This window comes from Schistocerca piceifrons, chromosome 7 (genome assembly GCF_021461385.2).
Source record: "Schistocerca piceifrons isolate TAMUIC-IGC-003096 chromosome 7, iqSchPice1.1, whole genome shotgun sequence".
In the NCBI taxonomy this organism is placed as follows: Eukaryota; Metazoa; Arthropoda; class Insecta; order Orthoptera; family Acrididae; genus Schistocerca; species Schistocerca piceifrons.
This window is the reverse complement of record NC_060144.1, coordinates 212670984-212687628: the sequence shown is the minus strand read 5'-3', so window position 1 is coordinate 212687628 and position 16645 is coordinate 212670984. Positions and strand designations below refer to the sequence as shown.

Here is a 16645-nt window from a genome sequence, read left to right as displayed (position 1 = left end):
CACGCGGTCTGCACGTCCAGCACGAACGCTGGTCCAACTGAGGCGCCAGGTGGAAATGGCATGGCAAGCCGTTCCACAGGACTACATCCAGCATCTCTACGATCGTCTCCATGGGAGAATAGCAGCCTGCATTGCTGCGAAAGGTGGATATACACTGTACTAGTGCCGACATTGTGCATGCTCTGTTGCCTGTGTCTATGTGCCTGTGGTTCTGTCAGTGTGATCATGTGATGTATCTGACCCCAGGAATGTGTCAATAAAGTTTCCCCTTCCTGGGACAATGAATTCACGGTGTTCTTATTTCAATTTCCAGGAGTGTATTTTGAACTGGTGAATCTTTCGTGTATTGTGATCACAAAATGGACTTAGTTTTCGTTAGTCTTTAATGACTATTTAGTTTGGGGATTTTGCCACCATTCTCGTATCGCTCTCAACTTGAGTTTGCTGCATTTGATAAGGTTATTTTCTGTCTGTATTTTAACCGAATATTGAAGGATCACTCCCCGTTCATTTCAGATGTCCTTTCTTCAATAAATATTATTCAAAGTAGTTCTCTGTCGTCTTAATCACTTACAGAGTTAGAACAGAACCCTTTTTATTAAATTATTCTTTTATCTTTTGTTTATAGTTGTGTGTATTTTATTAACTCGCAGTTCTATCCAGTGCATAGACTATTTGACTGCAGAACCACAGCTACAGCTTATTGTTTGCAGCGAATTAGCTGCGGGGCATGAAAGCAGACGTGCGTGCCTCGACCCTATGACTACATCAAGCTTTTCTTTTTAAACAAAGTCCTGTGTAACCCTAGTACGTAAAGTGCGAGTAACCGCAAGTAAAGACGCAACTGTTTTGCTCGTATGGGATGCTGTTAGGAAGAAATACTTCCCAGCAGCAGAGACCGTTGGTAGCGTCGCAACGCGTAGAGGTAGAATCTGTTACAATAATATTATCTTGGAACTCTTCCATTTTGTCCATGTTTGCGTAGAAAAATAGTAATACCACAAATTGAGTCCACCTTGATGCAAACACCGTGTTATTTGTTTATTTCTTTACTATCCCAAACTAGTTTCAGCAACAAATATCACCATCGTCAGAGTTTTTTTTAATCTAAAACATTCAGAAAATGGTATGGTTGTACAAACACAGTAAAACATAATTACATTTTTACAAATCGTCTTTTGAAATATAGTTTTATATTGATACTTTTATACTACCTTATTTATTGTATGCTACAGCATGTTTTAAGCTATTATTGGCGCTGCTTGTGACATATTTTCTGTGCTCTCTTTCTGTTGCCGTCTTTCTATACTTAGCGAACATCATGTCATCTGAAACCATGTGAGCGGCTGTTAGTAAACAAATACTCAAAGGTGAACTTCGTATGTCAGCAGTATATACTTAGGGTTGTGGTAGTGTTTGTGGAAACCAGTTATTTTGGTGTGTATTCAGCTGTTACTTAGCTAACATTTGCTTAGCTAACATTTTCTGAATGTTTTAGATTTTTTAAAAAAAACCTCTGATGATGGTGATATTTGTCGCCGAAACTAGTTTGGGATAATAAATAAATAAATAATACGGTGTTTGCATCAAGGTGGACTCAATTTGTGATATTACTAGGTAGAATCTGGATATGACAGTATACGAAGATTGGTTAATTATGTCGGTATATCGGTCTATGCGACTCTTCAGGTCATATCTCTCGCTCTATTGATCAAAGAGGTTATGGATCAATTATTCTGGGGAGCCATTGGCCTAGAGGCTATTTGTGTACGTATCGAATGAACGGACATACATTCACTATCCTACAGTACAGAGTCAAAATTTAAACATTACACACCCCCTCCAGCCCAGTCAAACTGAGAAAATTGGTCGGTTCTTTTGCCTTAAGTGTGGTCTGGGGTGGACCGTATGCGGCTTATAAAAGCACCATTTTTTATGGGCTGCTCGTGAGAAAATCCCAAAAAATCATGATTTTTAGGTTCGAAGAGTACCAATGTGAGGATGAGCACTTTTTATTCACGGCGGATCGTCTAAATTTTTACCATCTGATTTGAAGAGAGTATTCTCGAGGAAATTCGAAAATTTTTCGACGTCATTATCCGTTACTGAGATCTAGAGATTAACGTTACCGTACTTATACAGGAAAACACAAAAAGAAAACGTTTTTAGCCTTTTTACATCGTGGGCCGCTATTACATAAATAACTTACCTTATCAAATCTTTCCAATTTTAATCACTTCGAAAGTACACCGTCGATTCGATCTCTTGTTGATCTGCCTGGTGCCAAAACTAAAACAATAGACAGAAAACATGTGTATTAAATTCAGTACTTAAAAATAAATTCACTCAAGAGGACACTACAGTACCACCGCACAGACAAACGAGCGATATCGATATTAGCAGCCCGGTATTGAAAAACAATTGAAACTACTTGAAGCATACAACGCAACAGGCCCCGACGGAATTCCAGTTGGATTTTGCATTGAATACATCTCGGAATAATCTCTTTTTCCTACCACATATTTATCGACAGTCGCTTGCGCAGCAAATAATCTCGTGGGACTGGAAACCACCCTTACGAAAAGAGTAATAGATCAGATGCGCAGAATTATAGACCAATATCTGTAATTTCCGTCTGTGTAGGATCTTAGGACGTATTCAAAACTCAAACATTACGACGTCCCTCGAGGAAAACTTCTTTCGGAGAATCGGCACAGATTCAGAGAAAAACTACTCGTGTGAAATACAGCTTGCTATATTCATACACGGTGTGTTATTAACAATATGCGGAGTAGATGAACAGATAGATTGTATCCTCACAGATTTCCATAGATTCGACGCTGCAGCACACCACAGACTGCTAATCAAGGTGCGTTCATATGAAGTGATTGGCTGGAGGAAATTTGACTAACTGAATTCAGTTCGTTACACTGGACAGCAAATATTCTACAGAAACGAGAATAACATGGAGTGTGTGCCAAGGAAGCGTAATAGGATGTATCATGTTTTAGATATACAAGGTCATTCAAGAAGATGGGCCAATTTAATTGATTTGTATTTCATGAAAAATAAATTGTACTCGAACAGTCTACATACGAATGACAGGAGGAAATTTCGAGTTTGTTTATTTAAACACATCTTTATGAATGTCAATATGACCCTCCTTTGCTGCACGGCAAACATCTAAGCGGTAGCCAAACTTGGCCCAAATGCGAAGAAGCACGTGTTGTGTTACGGTGTTCACCGCAACAGTAACATGATTCCACAGGTCGGCCAGAGTTGTGGATGGGGATGGGATGTAAACAGCTTCCTTAACATGGCTTCCAACAGGAAAAGTCACAGGCCATGAGATCAGGAGCCCTCGGTGGCCAGAAGTGTACAGCTACGTCTTGATTTCTCATGTGATCTACCCATCGGCGAGTAATGGGTCGATTAAGCAATTCCTAGTACACAAGGGTGACAATGGGATAGAGCTCCATCGTGTTGGAAGAGGAACTGTCTTGCATTCGCCTAACGTCATCCTTTGGCACACACGGTTGGCTCGGGCTTTTTGCTTTGCAGAGACGTTCAGTCTGTTGAAATTGCTTAAACTGGTATCTTATGTTTCCCGTAGTTGGCGGTTCAGTGTGGGATCGGAGATCAAGTGCCCGCTGCACTGTAGGTGGCAATTCACTTCTTGAAAACTCAAGAACGAGAGAACATTTTGCTGCATCGTAGCCATCTTACTCTCAACTGCTTAACAGCGCAAGTGTCCTACATAACTATCACCATCCTAGTGGCCGTTCACGCAGCTTGTGGTTAACAAAACTTTGCACCTTCCTCTTTCCTTCAGTATGTAGGTTGTTCAAGTCCCATTTACGAGTATTGAAATGAAAATTAATTAAACTGGGCCCACCTTTCTGAATAACCCTTAGATAAACGATTTATCAGACAGAATCAGCGCCATTATAAGACAATGCACTGGTGACTGTGATGTGTACAGCAAAGTACCACCGTTGAACAATCGCACTAAATTGCAGAAACAGTGGGACAACAATGTTACAGTGCCCCCGAACTCAGGGGTTGTAATATGTCAGAACGACCGAGAGGTACGGTTTGGGAGAGAGAGGTGACTCACACCAATGCGTGCAGAGAAACACCGGCACGGTGAAGGCGCCGAGCGACCTGCGTGCATGAGCCAGCGCCAATGTCAATGCCGGAATCTGCTGTGTCGGCGTCCGGTTGCCCAGCCTCCTAGACGTAGCGCTCCCATTCAAGCCATGGATAAGTGGCCGCCGTGCGTGTTGGCTGTACCAATAGCTCGAGACACGGTTGGCTGCTCCCTCAAGCGCAACTCGTGGACCCCATGTAGAGCGCTGAAGGGAAACAACCAACTGCCTTCATTGTAATGAGCCTTAGGAGCTCCAGCATGCGCCCAGGGCAGCTTGGTCAGTGACCGTAGACTGCTCTGCACCTGGGAGGCCGCAGGTTCGCGCCCCGGCCCTATCCCTGCGGACGGCAGCTTGCAGTCTGCCAGATGATTTTTACCAGAGAGCGAAGGCCAGCAGGCCTCTCGCTCCTCATGCCAGTACAACTCCAAGGTGTGGCCCACCCCGCTACATTCGTGCAGGGGAGGTTGGTGATAGTTTCAGCAGGCGGGTTGGACACCGATATCCATCACCAGATGGTCGTCGTGGTTGCCCTGCATCTTAAACAGTCATCATTTTCTCCAGGTGTAGATGTGGACAGAAGGGCGACACTACTGCCCCCTTTGAGTCTGCGGGCTCACTTGTTTCTACGTCTTTTCCCTACGCTTCTGACGTTGCTCCTCTGGAGGGGACAACGTCAGCTTTCCTCATCCCACTTCGGCTGCTACACACAAGTCACTAGGCGCTGTTGTAACGTGTGGGTTCTTCACAGCACATCAGTGCCCTGTGCTGCCCTGAGTACTTCACACTTGAATACAGTGCCCACCGGACAGTGCCTTCTCGCCTACAAGTGGTGTCGTGAACCTGCTTCACAGAATAATTCACTAAATACTACGAGGGTAATCCCAAAAGTAAGGTCTCCTATTTCTTTATAAGTACAGAACTCTGGCAGTTGGTCACACTGTTATGAAGAGTGCTTCACGCGCTGTGTGTAAACATGCGCACATCGCGCTAAGGCGCTCAGTCTTGGCTTGGCAGCCGTTGACAATGGAGCTGCCGTTGGATGTTACCGTCAAATGCGAATTGCGCGCAGTTATTCGGTTTTTGAACGCAAAGGGCACTGCGCCGATTTAAATCCATCGCCAATTGACAGAAGTGTATCGTGAGTCGTGCATGGATGTCAACAATGTTCTTAAGTGGTGTAGAGAGTTTGCAGCTGGTCGGACCGAAATTCACGACGAACAAAGGAACGGGAGACCGTCAATTTCTGAGGAGACAGTGTTGAAGGTTGAGCAAAGCATGCGTGAAGATCGGCGGATCACCCTGGATGATCTCTGCACGTTGGTTCCTGAGGTTTCCCGAAGCACCGCTCACAGAATTTTAACGGAAACATTGAACTACCGGAAGGTGGGCGCAACATGGGTGCCACGCATGCCGACTGAGGACCACATGCGGCAACGAGATGATTCTTCCCGCGCGTTTCTTCACCGCCTTGCAGCCGAACAGGACTACTTTCTGGACTTACTAGTCACGGGTGACGAATCCTGGGCATACCACTTTACACCTGAGACCAAGCAACAATCACGCCAGTGGTCGCATCCTTCTTCGCCAAAGCCGCGGAAATTCAAACAAACACAGTCATGACAACCGTGTTTTAGGATCGGAATGGGGTATTGTTGGTCGACTTCATGCCCACTGGGACCACAATTAACGCTGATATGTACTGTGAGACTGTGAAAAAACTCAAACGGGCAATTCACAACCAGAGAAGGTTCAAATGGTTCAAATGGCTCTGAGCACTATGGGACTTAACGTCTGAGGTCATCAATCCCTTAGAACTATTTAAACCCAACTAACCTAAGGACATCACACACATCCATGCCCGAGGCAGGAATCGAACCTGCGACGACAGCGGTCACGCGGTTCCACACTGTAGCCCCTAGAACCGCTCGTCCACGCCGGCCGGCTCACCGGAGAAGGGGAATACTGAGCAAGGGCGTACAAATTCTCCAGGACAACGCTCGCCCACACATTGCTCGGCAAACCGTTGCTCTCCTGCAACAGTTTCAGTGGAACATAATCACCCACTCACCCTATAGTCTTGCCTTGGCGCCAGTGACTGTCACCTGTTCCCTAGGTTAAAAGAACATTTGGCCGGAAAGCGATTCAGCTCCGACGACGAGGTGAAAGAAGAGGTTCACAACTTTCTGAACAGCATGGATGCGAGCTGGTATGACATGGGCATACAAAAACTGCCACAGCGTCTACAAAAATTCGCCGACAGAAATGGTGATTATGTCGAAAAATAGCTAAATGTTCAAGCTGTAGACTGATGTAAACCATTGTAGAAATAAACATGTCTACGTACTAATAAAAAAATATGACACCTTACTTTTGGGATTAGCCTCGTAGCATTACCCGTGCCTGCCATGCAATCTGACAATCGGTCGCTTAACTGCTACCTTCCAGCCATAGCTGCGTGAAATTTACAAGAATTTCCCAAATCCACGCCTGCACTTATTCATGGCGCAGCAACAGTTCTACTTGGTTTCGTGAATGGAAGCTCTCTTTAGATATGGATAAATGTAAGAGAATTCCTACAGCAAAAAGTAAGAAAAGTAGGACATTGGCCTATGATTACAAGAGTAGTGATAAACATCTTGAGCACGTGAAATCGTATAAATATTTGGTACAGTCTACCTCCCACCATGCACTGTACACTGGCTTGCGGAGTATTATTGTAGTTGTAGATAAGCGAAAAAGGGGTGATCGTGTTCTGTATACACCATCACGCCGTATCAACACAGCAGGTACTGAGCCTGTACCATGACAGTGAATGGAATCTGGAAAGGTTCTAACGTTGTTACTTTCATTTTCTTTGAAAGCGGTACTGATAGACAATAAAAGCGGGTTAAAAGCTGTGAACTGTCTGGGGAAGTTAACCTTGCATTACTGCGCAACTGTTTCACCAGGTATCCTGTCTAGCTTACCAAATTCCCAACCAGACTAACATTAATTACAATCTTTTAATAGTCATACGACAACCGGTGATATATATATATATATATATATATATATATATATATATATATATATATATGTATATATAAAAGAGAATTTAAATAAAAAGAAATAAATCAGTTTATACTTGTAAATTTATTTTAACATTGATCATTGAAATTTCAGCATATTAAACGTGAGTCATAACTAAGCTGGTGCCTTATTTAGGACTGTGAAAATGTGAGTTTGTAATCTTACGGAACGCATCAAATATGGAGCCAAGATTGGGAGACTGCATACAACACTGCATTCATAAAACAACACACAAAGAACGTTGAAACCTATGCAAGAGAAAATTAACCACTACCAACCGATTCAATTTTCCCCCAAAGAAGTTACGTTCGTAGCACAATCCTGTCCGTCATGTAATTACCACACACTGGGACAGTATCTTATCATATACAGTTTATAAAAGAAAGCGGATGTAGGTTTCGTATGAGACTGTGTGACATGAATTACATACAAACTGTGTTTTAAAGTGTAGTAGTGTGACAGATCGTTCTTGTTTACGTGTAAAAGTAACACGTTCCACTACTCAGTCTCCTCCCAGATAGTCAGAAACGCCACAGTAAATTTAGAAGAGGAATTTATGCCGTAAATGACAACAGATTTAAGAAATCAAAAATGAAAGGAATCCAACAGAGACCTCTCAAGGTTCATTCTCCCCGGAGCCTTCACACACAGCAACACCCATCGTAATGCAGCGTGCTGAAGCGTAACTCGTCTGCAGAAACAACGTGGTGCGACTGCCGTGTCCCGTGCCGTTGTCAGGTGCTCCTCTCTCTACTGCCGCAAGAAGGGAAGCTCCACAATTGTCGCCTTGCAGACAGGCTGTAACGCTGAGGACGTCGTCCGTTTCTGCACGTTCAGACCAACAATACGTCTGTCTTCTCAGGCGCTAGTCACGCACTGCCATTGACATCCTGCCTAGCGATGAGCGTGGTCTCACTATACCCATCGATATCATATTTCCGTGACAGTCAAGAGATCCCGACCAAAGCTAGAAACAACATTCAAACTCCTAATGAAGTGTCTGGCAAGGGTTCATCGAACCACCTTCAAGTTATTTCTCTGCCGTTCCACTCTCAAACAGTACGCGTAAAAATGAACACTCAAATATGTTCGCGTGAGCTCTGTTATCTCTTACTTTATTATGATGATCATTTCTCCCTAAGTAGGTGGGCGTCAACGAAATGTTTTCGCAATTGGAGAATAAAGTTAGTGATTGAGATATCAAGGGGAGATCCTGCCGCAACGAAAAACGCCTTTGTTTTAATGACGGTCACTCCAATTCTAATATCAGACGCGCGGCACATTCTCCCTGTATCGTGATAATACAGAACGAGCTGCCTCTCTTGGAACTTTTTTGATGTTCTCCGTCAATCCTATCTGATGCGGAGCCCACAGCGCGCAGCTATACTCCAGAAGAGGACTTACAAGCGTAGTGTAGGCAGTCTCTTTGGTATACCTGTTGCGTTTTCTAAGTGTCCTACCAATAAATCACCGCCTTTGGTTCGCTTTCCCCACAACAGTATCCATATGATCGTTCCAATTTAAAGTTTTATCAATTGTAACCCTTAAGTAATTAGTTGATATTACTCCTTTTACATTTGTTTGACTTATCGTCTATCCGAAATTTAGCAGCTTCCTTTTAGTAATCACATGCATAACTTAACACTGTTCATTACGTAGAGCCAGTTAGAAGTTTTCGCACCATACAGTTGTCTTGTATAAATCATTTTTCATATGGCTTTGATCATCTGATGATTTTACAAGACGGTAAATAACAGCATCACCTGCAAACAATCTAAGAGATCTGCTCAGATTTTCTTCTAAATCGTTTATATAGATCAAGAACAGCAGAGGGCTTATAACACTTCCTTGGGGAACGACTGATATTATTTCTGTTGTACTCGATCTTTTCCGTCAGTTACTACGAACCGTGACCTTTCTGAACTGGAAATTACGAATCGAATCGCTCAATTCAGACGGTAGTCCGCAGGGACGCACTATTATTAGAAGTCGCTTGTGGGCGACCGTGACAAAAACATTCTGGAAATACAGAAATATGGAATCAATTTGAGGTGCCCTGCCGATAGCACCCATTACTTCGTGAGAATAAATAGGTAGCTGCGTTTCGCAAGAGCGATACTTCCTGAATCCGTGTTGGGTATTTGTCAATAAATCGTTTTCTTCGATGTAATTAATAATATTCGAACACAGTATATGTTCCAAAATCCTACTGTGATTCGATGTCACTGATCTGGGCCTGTAATTCAGCAGATTGCTCCCGTTTACTTTCCAGTCCTTAGGTACGGATCTTTTGACGAGCGATCGGTTGTATACGATTGCTAAGTGAGCAGCTATTGCATCAGCTGAAGCGTCCCCTTAGAAAAATTATAAATGACTGTGCTTAAACTGACACACAATATTTTTAGCGCAAAGCAATCTCACTTTCAATAATTCCTACAAAAGAATGGCCCTGACTAACAATAACCTATACCTTTCATGAATCACTTACCTCACAAAAATCTTCGTTACTCGAACTACTGCAATGCAGCGAGCGCCAATACTGCCAGCTAAATAAAAGATTCTAACTACTGAAGGCAATAACTACTGACAGGCATAGTTAGCAAATGAAAGATTTTGATAGAGAACAAACAATGTATTTACCTTAATAGTGTTCAAAAGTCATTATATATATATATATATATATATATATATATATATATATATATATATATATATATATATCAGTTCATGATATCCAGTATTACAAATTTACTCTTTCTGGCGGACACACGTCCAGATCGTCCGCTCTTAAAATTCTGCCATCTCTCTCCCCACATCCACCACTGCTGGCGGCTCACCTCCAACTGCGCAACGCTACGTGCTGTTAACAGCCAACTGCCCAACACTACAATAGCAAATTCCAACAATGCAAACCAGCCACAGACTGCACACAGCACAGTCAGTGGTTTTCATACAGAGCGCTACGTGGCGTTACCAACATAAAAACCTAAACAGCCTACTTACACAGCCTACTCTGAATGGAACGTAACTGGTATACCATGTGAACTGCAGGGCTTGACTATATTAAGTGAATTAAGCTGCTTCGGCACACCGAGGATATCTACGTCCAAGTCACTCAGTTGGTCAGTTGTTCTTGATTCGAATTTTGGGATATTTACTTCGTCTTCCTTGTTGAGGGAATTTCGGAAAACCGTATTTAGTAACTCTGCATTCGTGGCTGTGTCATCAGTAACATTACCATTGCTATCGCGAAGAGAAGGTATTATTGAATGCGTCTGGCTGCTAGTATAATTTACATATGATCAGAGTCACTATGGTTTTCTGCCAGATTTCGAGACAGAGCTGCGTTGCGGAAACTATTAAAAGCATCTCGAATCGAAGATCGCGCCAAATTTCATGCTTCTGTAAAACTTCGCTAGTCTTGGGAATTTTATGTTCTTTTAAATTTGGCACGCATTGTAGATAGCGCTTTAGTCAAACATTTTTGTGCGGTTGCGCTGAACTGCTAATACACTACTGGCCATTAAAATTGCTACACCACGAAGGTGACGTGCTACAAACGTGAAATTTAACCGACAGGAAGAAGATGCCGTGATATGCAAATGATCAGCTTTTCAGAGCATTCACACAAGGTTGGAGCCGGTGGCGACACGTACAACGTGCTGACATGAGGAAAGTCTCCAACCGATTTCTCATACACAAACGGCAGTTGACCGCCGTTGCCTTGTTAAACGTTGTTGTGATGCCTCGTGTAAGCAGGAGAAATGCGTACCATCACGTTTCCGACTTTGATAAAGGTCGGATTGTAGCCTATCGCGATTGCGGTTTATCGTATCGCGACATTGCTGCTCGCGTTGGTCGAAATCCAGTAACTGTTAGCAGAATATGGAATCGGTGGGTTCAGGAGGTTAATACGGAACGCCGTGCTGGATCCCAACGGCCTCGTATCACTAGCAGTCGAGATGACGGGCATCTTATCCGCATGGCTGTAACGGATCGTGCAGCCACGTCTCGATCCCTGAGGCAACACATGGGGACGTTTACAAGACAACAACTATCTGATCTGCACGAACAGTTCGACGAAGTTTGCCGCAGCACGGACTACCAGCTCGGAGACCATGGTTGCGGCTACCCTTGACGCTGCATCACAGACAGGAGGTCCTGCGATGGTGTACTCAGCGACGAACCTGATTGCACGAATAGCAAAACGTCATTTTTTCGAATGAATCCAGGTTCTGTTTACCGCATCATGAAGGTCGCATCAGTGTTTCGCGACATCGCAGTGAACGCTGATTGGAAGCGTGTATTCGTCATCGCCATACTGGCGTATCACCTGGCGTGATGGTATGGGGTGCCATTGGTTACACGTCTCGGTCACCTCTTGTTCGCATTGACGGCACTTTGTACAGTGGACGTTACATTTCAGATATGTTACGACCCGTGGCTCTACCCTTCATTCGATCCCAGCGAAACCCTATATTTCATCATGATAATGCTCGAGCGCATGTTGCAGGTCCTGTACGGGCCTTTCTGGATACAGAAAATGTTCGACTGCTGCCCTGGCCAGCACATTCTCCAGATCTCTCACCAATTGAAAACGTCTGGTCAATGGTGGCTGGGCAACTGGATCGTCACAATACGCCAGTCACTACTCTTGATGAACTGTGGTATCGTGTTGAAGCTGCATGGGCAGCTGTACCTGTACACGCCATCGAAGCTCTGTTTGACGCAATGCCCAGGCGTATCAAGGCCGTTATTACGGCCAGAGGTGGTTGTTGTGGGTACTGATTTCTCAGGATCTATGCACCCAAATTGCGTGAAAATGTAATCACATGTCAGTTCTAGTATAATATATTTGTCCAGTGAATACCCGTTTAACATCTGCATTTATTTTTGGTGTAGAAATTTTAATGGCCAGTAGTGTAGTTTACATACCGAGCATGTGGTACGTTTCACGTCAGTTTGATGTATGTTGTATGCAACCATCGTGCTATTTCATTGTTAGTGGCCAGCGGAGTACTTCATGTACCATGCACAAGGTATCAGGTTTGGAAGCAAAGCTCAAAAAAAGTCGTCTGCTTGCAGGATAAGGTGGACCTGGGCGAGCTGATGCTGTCGCTGTGCTACCTACCCACGGCGGGTCGGCTCACTGTCACCATCATCAAGGGACGCAACCTCAAGGCCATGGACATCACCGGCTCCTCAGGTGAGCTTGCTCCGCGCGCTAGCCGATCGCTGGGGTTTTCAGGAGAATCTCTTTGCCTGTTGGATAGTGTGAGGGCAAAGTGGAATGTTATGTGTAAGGCAATGAAAATACTGTCTCTGTAAGAGGAAAAGTATACTGTTTTTTGGATGTAATCCTCTTTCGGGACAGAGAACTTGAACTTATACTACTTCTTCAAAAATTAAACCTGAATGTTCACGAAACTTCCTGAATATAATGTGCTCTGAAATTATTAAGTATGGCCTTCAGTAACGCAATCCGTGTTGAATAATAATACTCCTGATGAGATACAATTGTTGCAAACGCAACAAAGGGATATTGTTAAACGATTCTGAAAAATTTTAGGTTGAAACACTGACTACAAATACTGCATAGCAAACAATCACCGTTATTAAACCTTGCTTTATACACTTTGCTTGTGAAGGCAAACCTTCCTTGCCATTTGTAATCTCTAATGCATGAAAAGCTAATAATCTACGAGTTGATGTGGTGGAGAGAGTGAAGTGCGATGACACGTTGCTGCGACTACGTCTCCCGAAGAACTGCATCAAGTTGTCTTACCTGTAATGCTCTGAAAATTCTAAGATAGACAACAGCTTGGCACGCAAGAATAACACGTTGTAGGTGAATGGGGCACGTGTCCATGATTTCCACTCTGAATTTACGTATTTGTAGGTGAGGGACATGTGGTGGGAATTATAGACAAAGGCAAGTATGTGAAGCAATGAATTCATGAACGCCGGAAGTACTGAAAAAGCCTTATAAAGATCAAAAGGATTGTACAAAATGAATTATACCTCACGATCAAATACCATACACTAAATGTGTCGTGTTCAAATTGAAGCTTCACATCGTCACACAAAACACCTTAAAATTAGAATTACAAAACTGAATATCGTGATTTTACAGGTGACAGAGAGAGAGATTATAAGTCATTTATAACCACGTATGCATGAAGTAAAACACTATACTGGATTCCACGTACTCTTGCGGTATCGGATTGACCAAACAATAATTCTAAATTCACTCAGAATACGAATGGTAATGTAACACTAGAAGTTAGTTAGATTTGGCGCAGGTTTGAAGCATACGTAAATTCCGGCGATGTAAGGATAACACGAAAGTAAGAAGCAAGTTTCGATCTCACCAAATCCTTCGACGCAGCCTGTTGAATGCACTCACCTCGAAAAAAATTAGATAAGTATCTATATTACATCCATTTGGCGAAGAAGCATGAACTTGAGTAAAGCTCTGCTCTCTGCTTGCCCTGACTGGCCAGCACTGGTCAAAGATTCGCGAGTGATCAATATATCCCACACGGCGATTCTCTAAGGAACAAGTGACTCGCGTAATATGAAACGTGCACCATCAACAGAACACGCTCTGCTAACGATATACTACGCCTTCCACATTGCTGGCAACGGGTTCTACACAACGCTGGTGACTACCTCGAAGGACAGTAACAGGTGCAAACATGTAACTCTTTTGTATCGGTTGCGAATAAATAGTTGCCACTATTTAAGTTCCAACCCTCGTAAAAATAAACACCATCAACTTCTAACATATTACTTCTGCATGACAAATTCATTCGTTACCCAATGTAGCCAGTTTCAGTCTCCCTATCTAAATTCGTCCTAATGTCACAGACCGAGTTGATTGTATCGTGACACGTCAGTGCCCCAGACGTGTAGGTAGAGGTCAGAGTGAGCCGAGCAGTTTCCCTTCATTCCAGAAGTCTTCTGATGTGCCTTGGCATGAGCTCACACAGAAGGAACAGGCTCCAGGTAGACAATTAAGAGTAAACACCTCATTATCAGTAACATAAGCAGAGGCACTTCCTGTTGACCACAGGGGCAACGGTTAAGTCAGTCACTCTGGTAGCCGCCTTATAGCTTGAAAATCAGTGGCCAGCCTTAATCACAGTTTGCCACAAAATGATCTCACTGCTACACTGACACAATAAATTTCCACGCCCAGATAGACCACAGTTTGGAAGGCTCTTCCAAACGCACAAACACAAAAAGTCTAAGACTACTGGATACCAGTTCCTGGCGTTGGAGTCCTTGGAGGCCAAAGCCGCAGGGCGTTGCTCATGGTGGACTGCTGGCAACTCGTATAGAACTACGAAGGTGCTGGAGTCCAGGAGGAGCATCAGCTTCAACTGGGTCCTGGAACAGCTGGCTGTATGGACACTTCAGAGAGGTGATACTTGGTAGGCTCAGCAAACTGGACTGCTCCATAGCTGACGCTGACGCTAAAATGACGGGCCTTATCCTTGGCCCGAATCATAGGAGTTTAAGCTGTGAGAAGCTGTTCCTCCTCTGTTCCTGACTGGTCGGGTTGTTTTTCCTCTGGTACTGGTTGGGCCTCTAGGTTATCTGGAACAAATAATTAACGGCCAGATGTCTCTGGCGGCTTTTTACTCTTCTTCTTCTTCTTCTTCTTCTTCTTGTTTCCTGACTGTTCGAACTCAATTTTAGTCAGACGGGAGTGGTCCACTGGCGGCTGCTCCATAGCGGTCAGATTGCTCCCTAAATACCTGCCCTGCGAAAGGATATTTAGTTGTCACTCAGAGGGCAAATGATTCAGAAAGGTAAGAAGATAGGGCCCGCGACTGCAGCGCTGTTGATTGTAAAATTCGCGCCGCTGGTAGCGAGGCTCGCACCTCTCGTGGCGACTCTAGTGGAGCTTATTTCCGTGGCGGCTGTAGGAGGTTCCTTGGACAACAAACAGGCCTGTTGATGTTCTCGTCCGGAATGTTTCCATACGCACGGTGCGTGAGCTAGCCAGTATTTCGATGGCCGGCACCGGTGCTGGCAACGGTGGGAGGTATTTGGAGCACTAGAGTGACCCGCCAATCACAGTTGTGTGGCAGGTAGCTGTAGTGTCAGGCGAATAGCTGGACTATAGCAGTCTCCCACTTTCGGAAATGATAGCGCGGGTAATATCTGTCTATACGTGTGGCAGTAATAAACAGCTCTGGTTCTTGTAAACAGTCATCCTATGCTGTCTAGATGGTACTTAAAAACTAAAAGGGAATAATGTCTTGATCACCAGTTCGTTTACTTATAGACCTGCACAAATATTCTGTTCTCTGTCCATAGCTTTCAAACAATTCTCATTGGAAATACAAACAAAACTTTATTGTAATTTAGATGTGTAGTTATTTATATGGACTGAACTGGGAATATCCCAAATGTGTACCAACGCTGATTTATCATTTATTATTATGTTACCAGTAGAATATTTATAGTATGCTACAACTGTGTTGCCTGTGTTCTAATTCCTTCTTGTTTACTCTCTGAATGTGTCCGTACCGGAAAAATAATCGTATTCACGACCGGCCATTGAACAATAGTCGGTACACTGATTGTAAATATTGTTTTATACCGAATCAGTCCTTTGTTGCTCCTATGTAACTTCATACCATGGTACGATTTAAAATAATGTCTACCATGAATTGTCAAAACAAATTGTAGTATAACATTTCCTGTGTTGGGATGGCTGAATGGTATTTTAAAAGGTTGGATTATAAAGAAAAATTCAGGCCGACGATATCCCAACATCCCTTATGTTTGCAGACAGCATGGTATTAATTTAGACCTGTGACTGTGACGATAAGAAAGATCTGAATGATAGCAAGTTAAGCGACTGAAATATGGGTTTCTCTTCTATTTTCAAATGTATGTTTGTACAACATTTATGTAATAAATTCATAACTCACCTCTTCCCAGCTGCCTCATTTCGCTCAGAAGTTCTCTCTTTCTCAAGAAGCTGATAATCAATCCCATGCATTAACTCTGACCGTCGTTTCAACCTTGGTTGATTAAAAACTGCGTATCTCCTTCAGTAGTAAAGATATTTAAAGCATGAGCATGTACGGTGTCATATGTCATAAAGATTTTGGACAAAACTTTTATTTATGAGCATATTTTTTTGTAGTTTCCTCCATTGTTGATATAAAACTCCTCATTTAGGTTTCTCAGCTAGTGTCGGAATTCGCGCATTTTCCCATTTAGTAACACTTCCCGCACAGCTGGTGTGACACTTTGACTCCTAGTTATTTAAACATCCGTAAATTTCAAAAGAGAACCTTTAATGTTTGTTTGACAGATGGTAGTTTTCTTCCATTTATTTCATGGAAATTACATATGTACTTTACCTTTTATTTTATATTGTGTGTATCCTTTGGGTGCCTACC

General features: G+C 43.3%; 1 protein-coding gene across 1 annotated transcript in view; it reads left to right on the top strand.

The window, feature by feature from the left end:
* Window positions 1–16645, top strand: part of LOC124805557 (synaptotagmin-10-like) — a 547973-nt gene that overhangs the window by 398424 nt on the left and 132904 nt on the right. The window contains exon 7 of the mRNA XM_047266123.1: window positions 12306–12426. Coding sequence (XP_047122079.1) covers window positions 12306–12426 — 121 coding nt within the window. The remainder of the gene's footprint in view (window positions 1–12305; window positions 12427–16645) is intronic.